We start from the raw sequence: 16726 nt of genomic DNA, 5'->3' as shown, positions 1-16726 counted from the left end.
GCTCAGATGGAAACCCAGTTCTAAGCAAAGAAGGGAAAGCAGAAAGGTGGAAGGAGTATATAGAGGGTCTATACAAGGGCAATGCACTTGAGGACAATATTATGGAAATGGAAGAGGATGTAGATGAAGATGAAATGGGAGATACGATACTGTGTGAAGAGTTTGACAGAGCACTGAAAGACCTGAGTCGAAACAAGGCCCCTGGAGTAGACAACATTCCATTGGAACTACTGACGGCCTTGGGAGAGCCAGTCCTGACAAAACTCTACCATTTGGTGAGCAAGATGTTTGAAACAGGTGAAATACCCTCAGACTTCAAGAAGAATATAATAATTCCAATCCCAAAGAAAGCAGGCGTTGACAGATGTCAAAATTACCGAACAATCAGTTTAATAAGCCACAGCTGCAAAATACTAACATGAATTCTTTACAGACGAATGGAAAAAGTAGTAGAAGCCGACCTCGGTGAAGATCAGTTTGGATTCCGTAGAAATACTGGAACACATGAGGCAATACTGACCTTACGACTTATCTTAGAAGAAAGATTAAGGAAAGGCAAACCTACGTTTCTAGCATTTGTAGACTTAGAGAAAGCTTTTGACAATGTTGACTGGAATACTCTCTTTCAAATTCTAAAGGTGGCAGGGGTAAAATACAGGGAGCGAAAGGCTATTTACAATTTGTACAGAAACCAGATGGCAGTTATAAGAATCGAGGGACATGAAAGGGAAGCAGCGGTTGGAAAGGGAGTAAGACAGGGTTGTAGCCTCTCCCCGATGTTATTCAATCTGTATATTGAGCAAGCAGTAAAGGAAACAAAAGAAAAGTTCGGAGTAGGTATTAAAATCCATGGAGAAGAAATAAAAACTTTGAGGTTCGCCGATGACATTGTAATTCTGTCAGAGACAGCAAAGGACTTGGAAGAGCAGTTGAACGGAATGGATGGTGTCTTGAAGGGAGGATATAAGATGAACATCAACAAAAGCAAAACGAGGATAATGGAATGTAGTCGAATTAAGTCGGGTGATGTTGAGGGTATTAGATTAGGAAATGAGACACTTAAAGTAGTAAAGGAGTTTTGCTATTTGGGGAGCAAAATAACTGATGATGGTCGAAGTAGAGAGGATATAAAATGTATACTGGCAATGGCACGGAAAGCGTTTCTGATGAAGAGAAGTTTGTTAACATCGAGTATAGATTTAAGTGTCAGGAAGTCATTTCTGAAAGTATTTGTATGGAGTGTAGCCATGTATGGAAGTGAAACATGGACGGTAAATAGTTTGGACAAGAAGAGAATAGAAGCTTTCGAAATGTGGTGCTACAGATGAATGCTGAAGATTAGATGGGTAGATCACATAACTAATGAGGAAGTATTGAATAGGATTGGGGTGAAGAGAAGTTTGTGGCACAACTTGACCAGAAGAAGGGATCGGTTGGTAGGACATGTTCTGAGGCATCAAGGGATCACCAATTTAGTATTGGAGGGCAGCGTGGAGGGTAAAAATCGTAGGGGGAGACCAAGAGATGAATACACTAAGCAGATTCAGAAGGATGTAGGTTGCAGTAGGTACTGGGAGATGAAGAAGCTTGCATAGGATAGAGCAGCATGGAGAGCTGCATCAAACCAGTCTCAGGACTGAAGACCACAACAACAACAACAACAACAACAACAACAACAACATGACCCTCACACAAAGTGTCAGAGTGCCGAATGGAAGAGTCCCGCATCACCAGCATCAAAAAAAGTCAAATGGCAACCTTCAAGAACAAAGACAATGTCTATCACTTTCTTTGATAGTAAAGGATTAGTTCACCACGAGTACGTTCTTCCAGGTCAAACAGTGAACCAAACCCTTTACATCTAAGTCTCGAAACGTTTGCGAAAAGCAATTCGACGTCACTACCCTGATTTGTCGCATTCTCAGGACCGATTCTTACCGCACGACAATGTGAGGCCCTACGCTGCTTTATCTCTTACCGAATATCTGGCTAAACATTCTGTTGTCGCCATCCCACATCCACCGTATTAATCCGATCTCTCACTTTCCAATTTTTTCTCATTCGGTGAGTGAATGGGCAACTGAGAGGAAAGCTCCATACAGATATCACAGACATTCAGCAGGCTGTGGCAAATAAGCTTACAAGCATCACAGTTGAAAATTTCCCTGCTCACTTCCAAGACTTCGAGAAACAGTGTATAGAGAGCCGAGGAGACTATGTCAATAATCCTAGGATCATTAATTGGTAAGTGCAATTTTCTATTTTTTTAAAACCTGTCCTGAAACTTTCGTGACAAAGGGAGTAGTTTCACTGTGTTGCATTTCCCTCGTTTTAGCTTTGTCAATGTCGGTCTTTGGTATATCCCGCACCTGCATCTACCAGCACTACAGAGACGACTGGTCGTTGCAGCACCATAAGCCCCCACCAGACTCACAACAGGCTGGCCACCAGCCTCACAACAGGCTGGATTGCATACCAACACAGCAGATAATCAAAACACATTGATCCATTTATGAGTTAGCCTCTAACAGACTCTGTGGCAAGGAGTGATACCCATATCAGTGCCAATGGAACTTTAGTTGCCATGGGCAACACTGCTTTCACAACACTATACTGCACATGCCAATCCCACGTTCAGCACACCACAAAGGTAACTTAAGCGAATGCTCGGCAGCAGGTATGCAGTTCTGCCCACGGAACTACCACAGGATCTTGTACTCACAACATCCAGAGGTCCAACCCCAGCACCAATCGCAAAGGATCGACACAGCCGCACTACCGACAAGCTCCTGGCAGTCGCAACCAGAGCCTTTGCCTCCACCGACCGTGCCCTACGCTGTGCTCCTGGGATGGTATATGCTGGCTGAACTGAAAGACTTTGTGCCAGTGTCAAGCCTTTGCCTTAAGAGACAGACATTTATTCTGAACTTTGTATAATTCCTGTGTTGCGCTGTTTGAGACTTCCCCGACATAATAACTGCTTCAATGTCAGGTCAGATCATGTTGTGAAACCTGTACAATATTTCAATGAGACAGCTACTCCTCATCTCCAGGTGCTGATTTTATATTGTGTGGCTATGGAAACATTACCTGACATCACACCCGAGACTCATTGAAGCAATTCCAGTGTTCTTCACCACATCATATGAACTAGTTACTGCAGTGACATTGTTCTAGTGAATCCTAACTCAGTAAAACGGTTTTTTTCTTGTGTGTGTGTGTGTGTGTGTGTGTGTGTGTGTGTGTGTGTCCATCAGACTTACGCTGAACTGCATCACCATGGACATTTATTTGTGAATTACTTTCAGGATCTGTGTTAGAAATAAAATGATGGCAGTGGTTGTACTGCCTGGGGATCATTACTTGCTTGTGTAGTCACACTTGTTCACTTATTTACTAATTTATTTATTTACTTATGTTTATTCATCAGAATGTTATCTCACAATGATATACAATTTTCCCAGGTAATACAATGCCAATCAATAGGATATAATGCACAGCATACCTGTAACAGGCTTTAACAGGACAGGACAGGTACCATACAGGGATACAACTGGTATTCGGCCATGGCCTACGTTAAGGAACCATTCCTGCATCTGCCTTAATGATACAGGAAAACCCACATCAGGATGGCCAGACCGAGCAGCTCCATCCTCCCGAATACAAGGTCAGTGTTCTAACAGCTGCACTGCCTCACTCGGTAATTCTCTATTGTGTAATGTTCCTTCATTTACACACACATTGTTTCAGGTAACTTGCAATATAAAACAGTTTCATCTTCCAGAGCTCACACACTGAGTACACCCACTGATGACTCCTTCACTGACACTCTTGGTCACTATAATCTTGTAACTTCTTTTCAAGGTCTATCCATTCTATTCAACTGTTCTTCTAAGTCTTTTGGATCTCTGACTGAATTACAATGTCATCAGTAAACCTCAAACTTTTCGATTCTTCTTCCTGACCTTAAATTCCCTTCAAACATTTCTCCCTGGTTTCCTTCACTGCTTGTTCAATGTACACATTAACTAATACCTGGTATGGGCTACAATCCTGTCTGACTCCTCCTGTACCACTGTTTTTCTTTTATGTCCTTCCACTATTCTATCTTGCCTTTCACAGGCAAGTGCTCTACCATCCCGAGTTCAAGTCTCAGCCAGGCACACAGTTTTAATCTGCCAGGAAGTTTCATATCACCGCACACTCCGCTGCAGAGCAAAAATCTCATTCTGGAAACATCCCCCAGGCTGTGGCTAAGCCATGTCCCCGCAATATCCTTTCTTTCAGGAGTGCTAGTTCCGCAAGGTTCGCAGGAGAGCTTCTGTAAAGTGTGGAAGGTAGGAGATGAGATACTGGCATAAGTAAAGCTGTAAGGACGGGGCGTGAGTCATGCTTGGGTAGCTCAGTTGGTAGAGCACTTGCCTGCAAAAGGCAAAGGTCCCGAGTTCGAGTCTCGGCCTGGCACACAGTTTTAATCTGCCAGGAAGTTTCAAATTAATAATAATCTTTTTTCTTCTTCTCCTTCTCCCCATGTCCCATGTCAGCACAGGGTCGACATTGTCACGAATGGATTTGGCATGGTTAGCTGAAGAGGTGCCAGATATCCTCCCAATCACTACTCTGTTACCCGTTGGGAAAGAATGTATGTACCCCAACTGTTTGCGTGTGAAGTTATTCACATAAAAGACGTTGAAAGTTATCTAAATTTTTGTGAATCATCTACATGAGGCCAGTCTTGTGTACCAGCCTGGTATTAACCTGGTGAGATTTGGGAAACTACTTAGAAACTGCATCCAGGCTGGCCAGTGCACTGAACTGCGTCGCTAATCCGCTGGGCAGATTCGATCTGAGGCCAGCGCACCTCCCCATCCCGGAAGTGGCACATTAACACACACAGCCATCTGAGTGGGTCAACAACGGAGGGATAACCATGACACAATTGCCTTCTTAGCTCTTTGTTAATAAGCTACCTGTGTCTTTTGAACATTGGTTTGATCCCTTACATCAAACATTAAGTTAACTAGTTTATGCAGTGCATATTTTAAAGTAATCAATATCCACTATACGGTGAAGTAGCAACTACCCTTTCCATGACATTGTTGCATTCCATCCTGGATTTTCCATTGTTTAATTTAGCCTGACGGCTTTTCTTACATCCTGTAATCCAGTGCTGTTTTCTTTTGACACTATTTGCTAATGCATCACTACACTCAGTGTTCATCCTTCTTTCTCTTCTTTCCTTTGTTTCTTTTTTCACCTTATACAAAACGCAATGCATGCTCTACTTAGAAGCCACAATGTATCAACCATCTTGGTTGTGCACAACAGATGGCTACAAGACCACACTGATTGTTGGTGCAGCACCTCATGTCCCACATTACCCCCACCAATATCATTAATCCTATACCTTCAAATTGATCATTCTCCCTGCATCACTGTCATGTATTCTCATGTGATTATTTCCCACATCTTTCCTCTGCCACACAAACTCTTATCTCATTCTCCAAACCCCTCCCCACCCCCACCCCACTCCTCCTCCTCCTCCTCCTCCTCCTCTCTACTGCAGTTCACACCTACTAACTTCACCTAATCTGGTTATATCTGCCGTCTCCCTTCTTCACACTTATGCACCTACATACCACTAATCCACATTACAATCTTTTTATTTATTTTTTTTCTTCGATCTCATTGTGAAATAGTTGGTTTTCACCTCTACTATCAGCATAGTCCCTCAAATTTCATCCACTTCATTCTTTTCGCGGTTTTTCCCATGTGTTTGAGTGTATTTTGCAAATTTTTTTGGACATAATTCCACATTATTTATGTATTTTTATGTGTTTTACCACCACCATGGATCCTTGCTCCTTCTATCTGTGTCAATACAGATAAGCTTTCTTATCCCTAGACAGAATACAGTCCCGTACACTGTTCCTGAGTTGTTGCTTCGCTCATGGAATCCCCGAAAATGACCTTACCATCAAATTACCCATCTCTAGCTGCTACCCTTCCCTCCACAGTGACCTCCATCTGTTCAGATTCCACCAATCCTTACCTCTCACCAACACAGTCCTGTAAAACCATATCAATCGGGCCCAAACATCCTTGCAGCACCTCCTCTCCGTCCACAAAATTCTCCTGCTATGCAATCCCAAACTACTGGATTGCACGACACACATCTAAAGTCTTGCCCTACAGGAACTAGAGCAACATGCACAACACCACCTCAAAAAAACCTCCACCCTGTTCATTTCCTACTCCTGCCTTGGACTACCACTATCCACCACCTATACAACAACCTCCAACCATCCCATATGTCCCCTCAGAGCTGACAAATCCTGCAGATGTATCAGTCCCTTCCAAAGGCCTCACCTTTTGCCCTAATTCCAAATACAATCATGCACAACTTGTTACATACCTACTCTCCTTCTCCCAGTCCCTACAGTGGAAAAACTTTTTCGACACCAACGCTACCAATCAGACTCAACTAAATACCAACAATGAACCCTGCCTGACTCAGTTCACCCCTCCATACAACCATGATCCACCCCCACTGCACCCAAATCACCTCCTGCAAACTTTCCAAAATATCCTAACCTCGAACCTTGCTTCACCATCATTCCCCAAATCCATGAACATGCAAACTAACCTTACATCTGCACAAAGAACCGCAATCCAGCACCTATAAAATGATCCCAACTTTATAATCCTACATGCTGACAAGAGTTCCATCAATGTTGTCTCGAACTGCAAGGATTACCTGGACGAAGGACTCCACCAGCTCTCAGATTCATCCCCCTACCAACCCTGCCAGTAACCCCACTCCAGAAATCCAGCAGGATTTCCAGTCTCTCCTCCAATCCCAGAACCTCTCCACAGAGTCAATTTCTCCCCTCACCCCTGCCACTCCCCGCACTCTTTCCTTCAACACGCTTTCTAAAGTCCATAAACCCAATCGCCCAGGATGCCCTATTGTGGACGGTTACTATGCCCCCACTGAGAGAATCTCTGTTCTCTTAGACCAACACCAGCCTATTACTCACATCCTACCCCCCTATGCAAAAGATACCAACTATTTCCTTCACTGGCTCTCCACAGTTCTTGTTCCTTTACCACATGGTACCCAGCTTGTCACTGCTGCATCTTTATACTAACATCCCTAATGCCTATAGCCTTCCTGCTGCTGAACACAACCCTTCCCAATGCCCGACAGATTCCAAACCGACAAGCCCCTTCCTAGTCGCTTTGACCAACTATATCCTCACCCACAATTACTTCTTCTTTGAAGGCATTACCTACAAACAAATCTGGGGTACAGCTATGGACAACTGTATGGTACCATCCTCTGCCAACCTATTCATTGGCCGTCTAGAGGAATTCCTCCTAAACACCCAGAATTCCAAACCCTTCACCTGGTTCAGATTCACCAATGACATCGTGATCTAGATCAAGGATGAGGACCCCCCTATCCACATTCCTCCAGAACACTCCCACTAACAACACTTTACCATCCACTACCCCTACCCTGCTATCCCCCCCTCCCCCTTCCCCCCTTCTTATCGTGACCTTGTTACCCCTGCTGCTTGCAGTCTGGCCTACAGCAGCCAGAGACTGTGGTCATGATATCTGTAACACCACAAAAGACTGTGCTTAACACCTGGCATGGCACCACAAAAAAGATGCAGACATCAGCCCCTATATGACATTGTGATCAAACTGCTTAGCATACTTTGAAACAATCTAAAAGGAAGATGCTTCGAGGGAGCAACTTACTAATAAGTAAACTTTTTCTTTGCACCATACTATCTGTAGAGAACTGAGATAGACTGTGATTTTGTAATTATTTCCAGCAAGTTATGACAAGATTTGCAACATAAGTTCAAAATCCTAAACATATCATTTACTTTTCTGTGAAGTATAGATAAATTATCATTCCATCCCACGCAGTGCTAATATTCACAACAACACAAGACGAATACAAAGACGCACTCACCTCTTTATCGATGCTTAGTGGATCCTGTGCATTGTTCCGATCATCGGGCACCTCCCACTCCTGCACATCCTGAAATGGAGTGTACTGAGTTACTATTGTGCAAGTTACAGTGTCCATTAAGTGATGTTAAGATCATGACCCAACTTTACATTCTTTCTACATCGTGTAGCAAATGATATATGAAGAACCTGCTCTATGTAATTTGATGACAATTGCGATTAATAATTTTTTTGGGTACATATGGGGGCTACCAAATGTAAGTTTCTGTGTTAGGTTCCTAAATGAACACAAAGAAAATAAAAAGCATGCACTGCATCATAAAGAGGGAAAAGGCTGTTGCATTAAGCACAGACCTATGATTGTGTAATAAAGTATTTAGAGATGATTATTAGTTAACATGGAATTACACACAGATACTGGAAAAAGGAATGCCTTCAGCATTTTATGTTTGTAGGGTTCTATAATGTCCAGCCACACTGATGTTATCAGCTGTAAAAAGCACAGACCACAATGAGACATCCAGAAAGACTACCAATCACATTCTGGAAGGCACTGATAGAGGTTTGAAGCCATACTGACTCCATTCCCACCGAAAGCTGTGATAGGTTTCTCGGTTGAGAATCGACAGCACATACAGCCCGAATGAGGTAATTCCACAGATTCTCGACTGTGTTTAAGTCTGGGGAGTTTACAGAGACCACAGGAGTACTATCTTCGAACCACACATGTACAGTGTAATCTGTGTGACACAATACACTATCCTGCTGGTAGGCGCCATTGTGACGAGGAAAACCTAACTGCGTGTATGTACGGATACGGTTCCCGAGGGTAGGTGCGCACGTGTGTCGATCTACTGTGGTTTCCAGAAAGACGAGATCACACAGAGAATATCACAAAAACATTCCCCGGGCCACAATGCTCCCTTCTCCTCACTGGACCCTTCCGATGATTGTTGCAGGGTGTTTATTCTCAGATTTTTCACACCGTAAGTACCAACAACCGACAATCCAATGGAGTATAAATGTGATTCATCTGAAAAGGTCACCTGTCAACACTCTGTAGACATCCAACTGCGGTACCGGCACGCAAATTCCAGCCTTCATCGCCAATGAACGGTGGTCGGCACGGGTTCGTGAACTGGTCGAAGCCGACCTCGGGGAAGATCAGTTTGGATTCTGCAGGAATGTTGGAACACATGAGGCAATACTGACCCTATGACTTATCTTAGAAAATAGATTAAGGAAAGGCAAACATATATGTTTCTAGCATTTGTAGACTTAGAGAAAGCTTTTGACAATGTTGACTGGAAAACTATCTTTGAAATTCTGAAGGTGGCAGGGGTAAAATACAGGAAGCGAAAGTTATTTACAATTTGTACAGAAAGCAGATGGCACGAAACGGAAGCAGTGGTTGGGAAAAGGGAGAGACTGGGTTGTAGCCTATCACCGATGTTATTCAATCTGTATATTGAGTAAGCAGTAAAGGAAACAAAAGAAAAATACCAAGTAGGTATTAAAATCCATGGAGAAGAAATAAAAACTTTGAGGTTCGCCGATCACACTGTAATTCTGTCAGAGACAACAAAGGACTTGGAAGAGCAGCTGAACGCAATGGACAGTGTCTTCAAAGGAGGATATAAGATGAACATCAACAAAAGCAAAACGATGATAATGGAATGTAGTCGAATTAAATCGGATGATGCTGCCGGAATTAGATTAGGAAATGAGACGCTTAAAGTAGTAGATGCTATTTGGGGAGCAAAATAACTAATGATGGTCAAAGTAGAGAGGATATAAAATGTAGACTAACAATGGCAAGGAAGGCGTTTCTGAAGAAGAGAAATTTGTTAACACTGAGTATAGATTTAAGTGTCAGGACGTCGTTTCTGAAAGTATTTGTATGGAGTGTAGCCATGTATGGAAGTGAAACATGGACAATAAATAGTTTGGACAATAAGAGAATAGAAGGTTTCAAAATCTGGTGCTACAGAAGAATGCTGAAGATTAGATGGGTAGATCACATAACTAATGAGGTATTGAATAGAATTGGAGAGAAGAGAAATTTGTGGCACAACTTGACTAGAAGAAGGGATCAGTTGGTAGGGCATATTCTGAGGCATCAAGGGATCACAAATTTAGTATTGGAGGGCAGTGTGGAGGGTAAAAATCATAGAGGGAGACCAAGGGATGAACTAAACAGATTCAGAAGGATGTAGGTTGTAGTAGGTACTGGGAGATGATGAAACTTGCACAGGATAGAGTAGCATGGAGAGCTGCATCAAACCAGTCTCTGGACTGAAGACCACAACAACAACAGAGGGATGCTAGATTGTGTTTTCCATATGAACTAAAGGGAGGACATGGAGAGATTCAGGGGGGCACATTAGCATGTGTACGAACCTCTGATCAGTTCCCATAGAGATTCGAGGGATGGATTGACCATTAACTGACTGATGGATGGATTGATTAGGGTTATGACACTAAATGGTGAGGCCAGCAATCTCATGATTCCAAAGTTACTTGCAGGAGAGAGGGGGCCTACTAAAAGCGCACAGATCCAGTCAGAGAGGCCAAACAATAAAATGAGGAAGTTAAACCACACAGTAGAAGGCATAAAGGGATAGGCCAAATCTAAAAACTGTAAAAACAGAGGGATGAAAGAGCAGTATATGCACAGGGGAGTGGTCATCAGTCCCAGACCAAGAAAACACGAAGAGAGGCTCCAACCGCAACCACCTTGCTCCAGGGGTAAAGATGCCAATTGCAATTAATAATTTTTTTGGGTACATATGGGGGCTACCAAATGTAAGTCTTTGTGTTAGGTTCCCAAATGAACACAAAGAAAATAAAAAGTATGCACTGCAGCATAAAGAGGGAAAAGGTTGTTGCATTAAGCACAGACCTATGATTGTGTAATAAAGTACTTAGAGATGATTATCAGTTAACATTCTTTCACATAGGAAACTGAGGACCAGTTCAGCCATCCATGAATCGTCTGCTAATATGAAAAACAAGGAATCCAAAAGGCTAAAAAAAAGGGGGGATACTGTCAGTTTGGTTCCACAGACACATTGTGGAGTGGCCCATTATGCAAGAGAAAACAATGGGTGAGCCTGGTAAGAGCAACGCACAGACAGCACACCAGTGGACTCCTTTCGAGAGGAGTGGAAAGAAGAGCATCAAACTGCTGTAGTCTCCTCGAATGTGCGGAGTTTATAGCTGAGAACAGTAGTGCACCAGATGTCATTTCACTTTTGGGCAGAGAGAGATTCGATGTCGATGAATGTATCTGCACCAGGAATCATGAAGGGGAATTGTGGGTACGTATCTGCCTCCTTAGCCAAATGGTCAGCCAGTTCATTCCTTGGATTGTCCACATGACTTGGAACCAAGAGCAAAATAACTGAGCAGGCAGGATGGCAGGTCATGGATGACAGGTCACGGATAGCAGGGACCAAAAGATGATGAGAGTAGCATCTGTCTACGAGCTGCTCATTGAGTCGGTGCATACTAAAACGCTGTGGAAGGACACCTGACTAACAAAATGCAGGACCCTGTAAATTGGCAGCAGCTCTGCTGTGAACTCAATACATGATCCCAGCAGTAAATGGCATTCCAAGCCAGTGTGAGACATGAAACCATATCCCACATTATCTACTGTCTTAGGACCATCAGCATAGAAGATGGTAGCATGCTGGAACTCTGCAAGGATGGAAAGTACAAGGTGCCGGAAGACCACAGGGCCGACAGAGCTTACGACCCTGGGACAGATTGGTCCTAATCTGTGGTGCATGGGGCACATTCCAGTGAGTGGAAATGGAAATACTGACATGAGGAAGTGAGACGCATTCCAACTGGCAAAGCCACTGTTTTAAAAGAGGACAGAGAACACAGTTTGGTCAAGGAATCGGTGAATGGTGATTGCATAAGTAACCAGGAGTTGGCTCCACCATATTTGTAGAGACAGGAACCCCGCTTCTGCGAGGAGAATATCAACACGACTAGTGCGAAAGGTACCAATAGCCACAGACGCACCCCACAATGATGAACGTGGTCAAGTAGCTTCAGAGTGGAAGGAGCCACTGAGCCATAAAACTGACTACCATAATCTAGTGTAGACAAAATCAGAGCATGGTAAAGGTGGAGAAAAGTAGAACGGTCTGCACCCCACAATGTGTGAGCTAGAAGGTGGAGATCATTAAGTTTCCGCATGCATGTAGCCTTCAGGTGGTGAAAATGTGGCAGCCATGTCAGCTTATCAAAAATAAGGCCAAGAAATGGGACTGTGCTACAACATCTAGGCACTAGTTGCCTACATAAAGGTCTGGATTGGAGTGTACTGTGGGTCAATGGGGAAATGCATAACCTACGTTTTGGAGGGAGAAAATTGGAAGCCATGGGAGAGGACACACAGAGGCCCATCTGATGGTGCCCTGCATCACGATTATGATGACGTCGGTTTGTGGGAGCACTCAACATTGAGGTCATCAGCACCCGTACAATTTTGCAATCTTTCCTGTTCCAACTTGCCACTTCCTGAATTATGATGAGGACAAAATGAACACCCAGTCCCTGGGTGGAGAAAATCCCCAATCTGGCCAGTAATTGAACCCAGGACCCTGTGATCCAGAGGTAAAAATGCTAGCAACTAGACCACGAGCTGCAGGTGGTGCCCTGGAGCCAGCAAGATGCTACCAAGTAGTTGCGGCACCAGATCCAAAAATGCTGGAGTAACCAGAGGCCCAACAGAGATTACAAGCCCACTGATGGCTATGAGAAAGAATGTGACAACAATGAGGATACCATTCTCCTGAACCTGAGGGGTGTTGAGTAAGTCCCAACTCTAACCCGGAAGAGTTGACTGGTGGAATAAAAACTCGTGGATAAAAATTGGAACAGGGCCATGAGAGCCCCAGTAATGTAGGATAATTAAAATGTGATGGCACCAAGCTGTGCCGTATGCCTTATGTAGGACAAAGAAGACTGCAACAAGGTGTCGGTGGTTAGTAAAAGCCTGTCAGATTGCTGTTTCCAATCTGAGTAAATGGTCAGTTGTAAAGCATTCTTCCCAAAAGCCAGTATGATACAGGAATGAAATACCCTGAGATTCGAGCACTCACCATAATCGGAAGCTAACCATCCTCTCTAGCACTTTATGAAGTACGTTCATCAGGCTAATCTGGCGGCAGCTGTCAATAGACATTAGGTTCTTTCTGGGCTTAAGGATGGGGATAACTTTACTGTCTCACTACTGTGAGGGAAAGACACTTGAGAGCCAAATGCAGTTGAAGACCCTGAAGAGATTTTGCCTCTTGGTAACATCCAAGAGTTGGATCATCTGCTTGTGGATGAATGCAGGCCTGAGGCTGTGGCATGTGAAGAGGTAACAGCCTGCAAAAATTCCCATTCAGTGAAGGGTTCATTATAGGGTTCAGCTTGGTGGAGGTGGAAACAGAGGGGGCTCTGTACAACTCTTGTGTTTCTGCCGGAGAAAGGTAACAGGACAATAAGGGGATGCAGGTGCTGTCACGAGGTATTCTGCAAGGACCAACGGACCAGTCCACACAGCACCCTGGACAGTTGATTGTCACTGTGGCCCAGAGGGCTACGGAGCTCAGACTAAATCTGCAATGAAGAGGCATACGTTCACAGGGAGGAAACGTAGCACTCCCAACATTCCATTTTACTCTGCTTAATAAGGTAGCATGGAGACACTTAAAAGTGATAAGGTTGGTCTGCGAAGGGTATCATTTAAATCGCTGCACTACCCGTCGGTGGTCCCGGATAGTGACTGCTGCATCTTTGGTCCATCACAGCATCAGTCAACAATGAGAGGGACCTGTGGATACAGGGATAGCAGCGCCATCAGCATGAAGAATAGTAGCAGAGTCGTCTTGAATGACCCTATCAATGCTAACCGAGAGACAGGTGTCTAAGTGCACAGCAGAAGTATATAAGGGACAGCTGGCTCTGCAGAATGCCCAATGTGGGGGGGGGGGGGGGGGAACAATATCACCGGAAGTGGTCACTGTCACAAGGATCATCATGGGGTGACCAATGTAGGGAAGGCGCGAGAGTGTGGAAAGAGATTGTGAGACTGGCACCAGGAAGGTGCCACAAACGGCACTGAAGTGGGTAGGGGAACTGTCATTGAGGAGACACAAATCAATGTCTGTAATAAGCTGGTCAATTGGAAGACTTCTGCCCATGAAAGAGGCACTCCCGCATATGGTGTAGTGTGCACTGAAGTTCCCAAGGAGGAGATACAGGGTGGGAGGTGATGTATAAAGGTAGACAGTTCAACATCAGGAAACTGCCTACGTGGAAAGAGGTAGACATTGCAAACAGTGATTGCTGCGGCTGTTTGTACTCTAACCACTATTGCTTCCAGGTTGGTATACAGGGGGATCCAGTCAGTAATGACATCGGGGCAAACCAAAGTGTAGACCCCTCCAGATGCTATCCCGAGACCAGCACAGATCTGACAGAATGCCTGATAACCACAAAACATTGGAGATCCATCATCACAGATGCTTGTTTCTTGAAGAGCAAGACAGAACAGAGAGTAAGAGGGAGATTAAGAGGAAACAAGGCACTGAATTTCTTGTAGGTAACAATAATATCTACTGCAATTCCACAGGATTAGCGCGTGGCGAGAATCCAGGTTAGGCATACAGAAACGAGGGGGCATCACATCACCTAGGCAATCGTCACAAGGATTGGGTAACATCCATAAATAAGATGTCAGACTCATATTGTGAGGGAGGAGATGGCACCTCCAGGGCACCACAAGGGGGGGGGGGGGGGCCTTGTCCTGGGATTTATGTTTCTTCTTCTTCTACCTGTTCTTCTTCTCTTCCAGAGGTTGAGGAGGGCAGGGCACAGAGGGTGAGCAGGCTTCCGCAAGATTGAGAACCGAAAAAGAACAGGTGACCTTGCAGTGCACACGCGGTATGTCTCATGGCCAAGTTGTGGCAGTAGGCTTCTGGTCTGAGAGATGCGGGTGGAAGGGTCCTGAGGTGGAGCCCGATCACCAGCAGGTGCTGAAGAAGAAGAGGCATTTCTTCAGCCAGGAGAGCAGCACCCGCAAGACAGGACATGGGAATGATAGGGGTATAATAGGGGAGACGAGGATGGCGCTGGGGTAAGGAAAAGGTAGGAGGGAGAAAGGATGTAACAGAGGCAAAATTAGAAGAAAGTGACACTGGGTGGAGTCAGCCATATTTCTGGTGATCCTCAGCATAAGACAGGTGGTTCAGGGACTTGTAATCTTGGAACTTCTTTCCTCTCTTGTTAGCTGAGTTATCTGGTGAATGAGGAGAGTGGCTGTCATGATAAGTGAAACAGACACAGGTGGAAGAACACGGGGCTTCCCTCACGGAGTGGGTGTCCACAGTCACCACATAGAGAGTATGCTGCACAGCAGGAAGACACATATCCAAAACACAAGCATCGAAAGCAGCTTACGGGTGGAGGGACATTTAGCTTCACATCACATCTGTAGCACATAACCTCGACTTTCTCTGGGAGGGTACCTCCCACGAAAGCCAGAATATAGGCACCAGTATTGGTGCAGTTGTCTTTACCACCCTTCTACACACGTCAAACAAAATGAACACTGTGTCACTCCAGATTAGCCCAGAGTTCCTCATCAGTTTGCGGGATAAGGTCCCTATGATAAGTCACTGCCAGGAATGTATTCAGAGACGTGCCAGGGGTAACAGACACTGGGACATTGCCAACATGATCCCAAGCACAAAGAGCTGCAGATTGGGTGGCAGAAGAAGCTTTCATTACCAGGGGGCCCGACCGCATCTGACAGACACTCCATTTCACCAAACTTGTCCTCAATATTCTCCACAAAAAATTACGGTTTTCTGGCGGCGATTGAGTCCCCGTCCAGCCTAGTACAGACCAGGTAGCGAGCCTGGCCCTCCTGCTGGAGTGTAACTAGGGAAGGGGAGGCTGCCATGTCGTACGAAGCAGCGTTCAATTATCCTTTACTGTGCAAAGGGATGGCCATTTGAGAATGGCCGGATGTCTGCGGCTCAATATGCTTCGTGCGCCAAGCAACTGTCCTAAAACCACCCACTCTGATCAGGGGCTCTCCCCACAGGTGCCACCCAGCCACAGTAAGGGCTGTCTGGAAATTCCAATGTTCCAGGATGACAAGCAGCCCCTCCTTGGCATACATAGGGAGGCAGCAGCTCAGGTATCAGTTGTGTGATCCCAGTGTTGTCAGGAGACTCAGCCAGTTGAGTATATAACAGCCCCATCCCATGTACTGGTGACCTAGCAGTGAGGAGGGGGTCTACGGTTGGGTAGGAAGAAGGGAAGAAAGTGGGGGAGAGGAATTGGTGCCACAGACTCTAGGGAGAGAGTTCTTTCCAAAATGGCTCACACTAAAGATAGAAAATTTAGAAGTGGAGGTCAAACCCCAAAGGGCACCAAAATGCCAGAAGGATGAAAGAGAATGGGCAAGAGGAACTAAACCTCAAGGAATACAGGGTATCAGGTGGACAGCCAGGTCAACTTAAATCACAACACCAAGAGGCGAAGGAGGAGGCAGTGGGGAAGGAGTGAGGATGGGGAGAGAGGTGCACAGTGAAGAAAATGCAGCCCGGGAAGAAGAATGGGCTGCAATAGCTCAAGGGACCTGTGTGTGCCACGCATGAACTCTCAAAAGAACCACAAGTCCCCTGGGGGGGCAGAGGTGGGAGGGGCTGGAGGGGGGAGG

At 45.0% G+C, this 16726-nt stretch overlaps 1 protein-coding gene and 1 non-coding gene across 5 annotated transcripts in view; one reads left to right on the top strand and one right to left on the bottom strand.

Annotated features, from left to right (window-relative positions):
* LOC126106799 (gastrula zinc finger protein XlCGF17.1-like) overlaps positions 1-16726 on the bottom strand; it is a 154690-nt gene that overhangs the window by 108860 nt on the left and 29104 nt on the right. For 3 of the 4 annotated variants that reach the window (XM_049913188.1, XM_049913187.1, XM_049913190.1), the window contains exon 3: positions 7991-8059. In XM_049913188.1, the coding sequence (XP_049769145.1) occupies positions 7991-8059 (69 nt within the window). Of the gene's footprint in view, positions 1-7990; positions 8060-16726 lie in introns of those variants that run through there. The other variant, XM_049913189.1, reaches the window with a different exon arrangement.
* Positions 4391-4465, top strand: Trnal-caa (transfer RNA leucine (anticodon CAA)). Its single transcript has one exon. It is a non-coding gene; the product is annotated as a tRNA-Leu (tRNA).

The sequence above is a fragment of the Schistocerca cancellata genome, chromosome 10 (genome assembly GCF_023864275.1).
Source record: "Schistocerca cancellata isolate TAMUIC-IGC-003103 chromosome 10, iqSchCanc2.1, whole genome shotgun sequence".
In the NCBI taxonomy this organism is placed as follows: Eukaryota; Metazoa; Arthropoda; class Insecta; order Orthoptera; family Acrididae; genus Schistocerca; species Schistocerca cancellata.
This window is presented reverse-complemented; position numbering and strand designations above follow the sequence as displayed.